The 1,763-nt window shown below is 31.3% G+C and overlaps 1 protein-coding gene across 1 annotated transcript in view; it reads left to right on the top strand.

Annotated features, from left to right (window-relative positions):
- The window catches only part of LOC108741078 (adenosine kinase-like), a 17,290-nt gene extending 15,527 nt beyond the window's left edge, over window positions 1-1,763 (top strand). Inside the window, exon 4 of the mRNA XM_018475703.2 lies at window positions 1,320-1,763. Coding sequence (XP_018331205.1) covers window positions 1,320-1,700 — 381 coding nt within the window. The 3' untranslated portion in view covers window positions 1,701-1,763. The remainder of the gene's footprint in view (window positions 1-1,319) is intronic.

Raw genomic sequence — 1,763 nt, 5'->3', positions numbered from 1 at the left:
TTCCATGAAAGTATGTATTATTTGTATTTAAATACTCTATGAAGGAGAGTACTTGTATTTGTACTTGGATACTTTTTAGGAAGTATTTTTTACAATTATAGTAATTTAATACTTAGGTTCTTACATCTGCGTGCACCATCAAATGTTATTGATTGAATTATTGATCCTTAAGGAATATTCAACCATATTTATATGTTACCGATACAAAGAAAAAATTTTTAATTAATAATGAAAAGTTGCTTTTAGTTGCGCCTAATTTAATTTTTTTTTGAGTTTCCCCTTAATAACGCTAATTAACTTTGCTTTGATTATGCGATAAAGTTTTGAAAAGTTAATCCAATTACCATCTTCGATAAAATGGTGGATAATAAACAATCTAAATTGGTCAAGAAGCCACATAGAAACGTCGGAAAATTTCCTACCTGGACTCCTGATCCTAAATTCTTGCTATTATGAGTTCCCAATTTTTAGATAGGTCACATCACATATCACATCATAAAATCTTTTGTCTACTGTTAAATTGTCTATCACTTATTACACAATAATTACATAATTAACAACCGGAACAATAACATTCCGAAAGCTTCATGATTTGCATGGTCAACATGATGCTACAGGACGAATTGAAGTCCGTGTACTTTCGGTATAAATCGCAACACTTCGACTAGTGATGCTCTTGATCTGATAACAAAGGTCTTTAATATCGATAAACAATGTTGTGTGCTACACGAATTAGAGCAGCAACATTGAGTATATTAAAATGTACTGTTTAATTTAGACTATGTATACGAAACCCATTTGGTATAAGTATTTCCTTTCTTGTAGTTAATTTTATGATGCTTTTAGAATAAACAAAATATCCTACCTAGCTAACAACGTTGAAAATAAAATTTTTCTGTAGACGAATTCCAATTATCCTAAAGTTTTTATTCCGATTCAAAAATTTTCCCAACAAGATATTAAAAATAATGCTTCATTTATAGAATTTTGGATCCAAAATTAATGGCATCCCAACCGGAAAACGTAAATTTCATCCCCATGACTTTAATTACCATACGTAAACTTCCTCCGATATATACCTGCCCTTAATAGGGGCGGTAAATGTAATGCGGGTGTTTGAAAATCATGCCAACCCCATAATAATATTTTAAAGTCTTTATTACTTATAGCAAAAAATTAAACTAGTATTATTCGTAAGTCGAACAAGAAAACTCTGCCCATTTTTCTTGAGGAACAGCTTTTACGTGGGGTAATAAGTCATTAGTGTATTTCTGGCGTAATTTATATCAACCACTCCAACAACTTAATTCTATTTGTAGGAAATAATTGCTTTAAACAAAAGCCTGCTGAACGAAACGAAACCGACTGTTATTAATTCAATTATTGCAATTCAAAAGTTGGCTTTTGATAAGAAAGACGAAAGAATTATTATCGTTACCAGAGGATCAAAATCGGTGTTGGTATGCAACACAAAAGGTAAAGTGGATGAGGTATTGGTCCCAAAGGTCCATGGAATTCGAGATACTAATGCTGCAGGAGATGCATTAGCAGGAGGATTTATAACACAATTCGTAAAAGGAAAATCTATGAAAGAATGTGTAAATTGTGGTATTTGGGCTGCAAGACAAATCGTTCAAAATGTTGGTTGTACGTTCAATAAAAATATGCAATTTGACGATTACATTGTAGGTAGTAAATAAAGATAATAATGTTGTGATATTTTGCGAAAATTTTGGTGAAATCAAACTTGAATTAACAGCAGT

The sequence above is a fragment of the Agrilus planipennis genome, unplaced genomic scaffold (assembly GCF_000699045.2).
Source record: "Agrilus planipennis isolate EAB-ADULT unplaced genomic scaffold, Apla_2.0 scaffold21, whole genome shotgun sequence".
In the NCBI taxonomy this organism is placed as follows: Eukaryota; Metazoa; Arthropoda; class Insecta; order Coleoptera; family Buprestidae; genus Agrilus; species Agrilus planipennis.
Note: the sequence above shows the minus strand (reverse complement) of the source record. Positions and strands in the feature narration are given on the sequence as shown.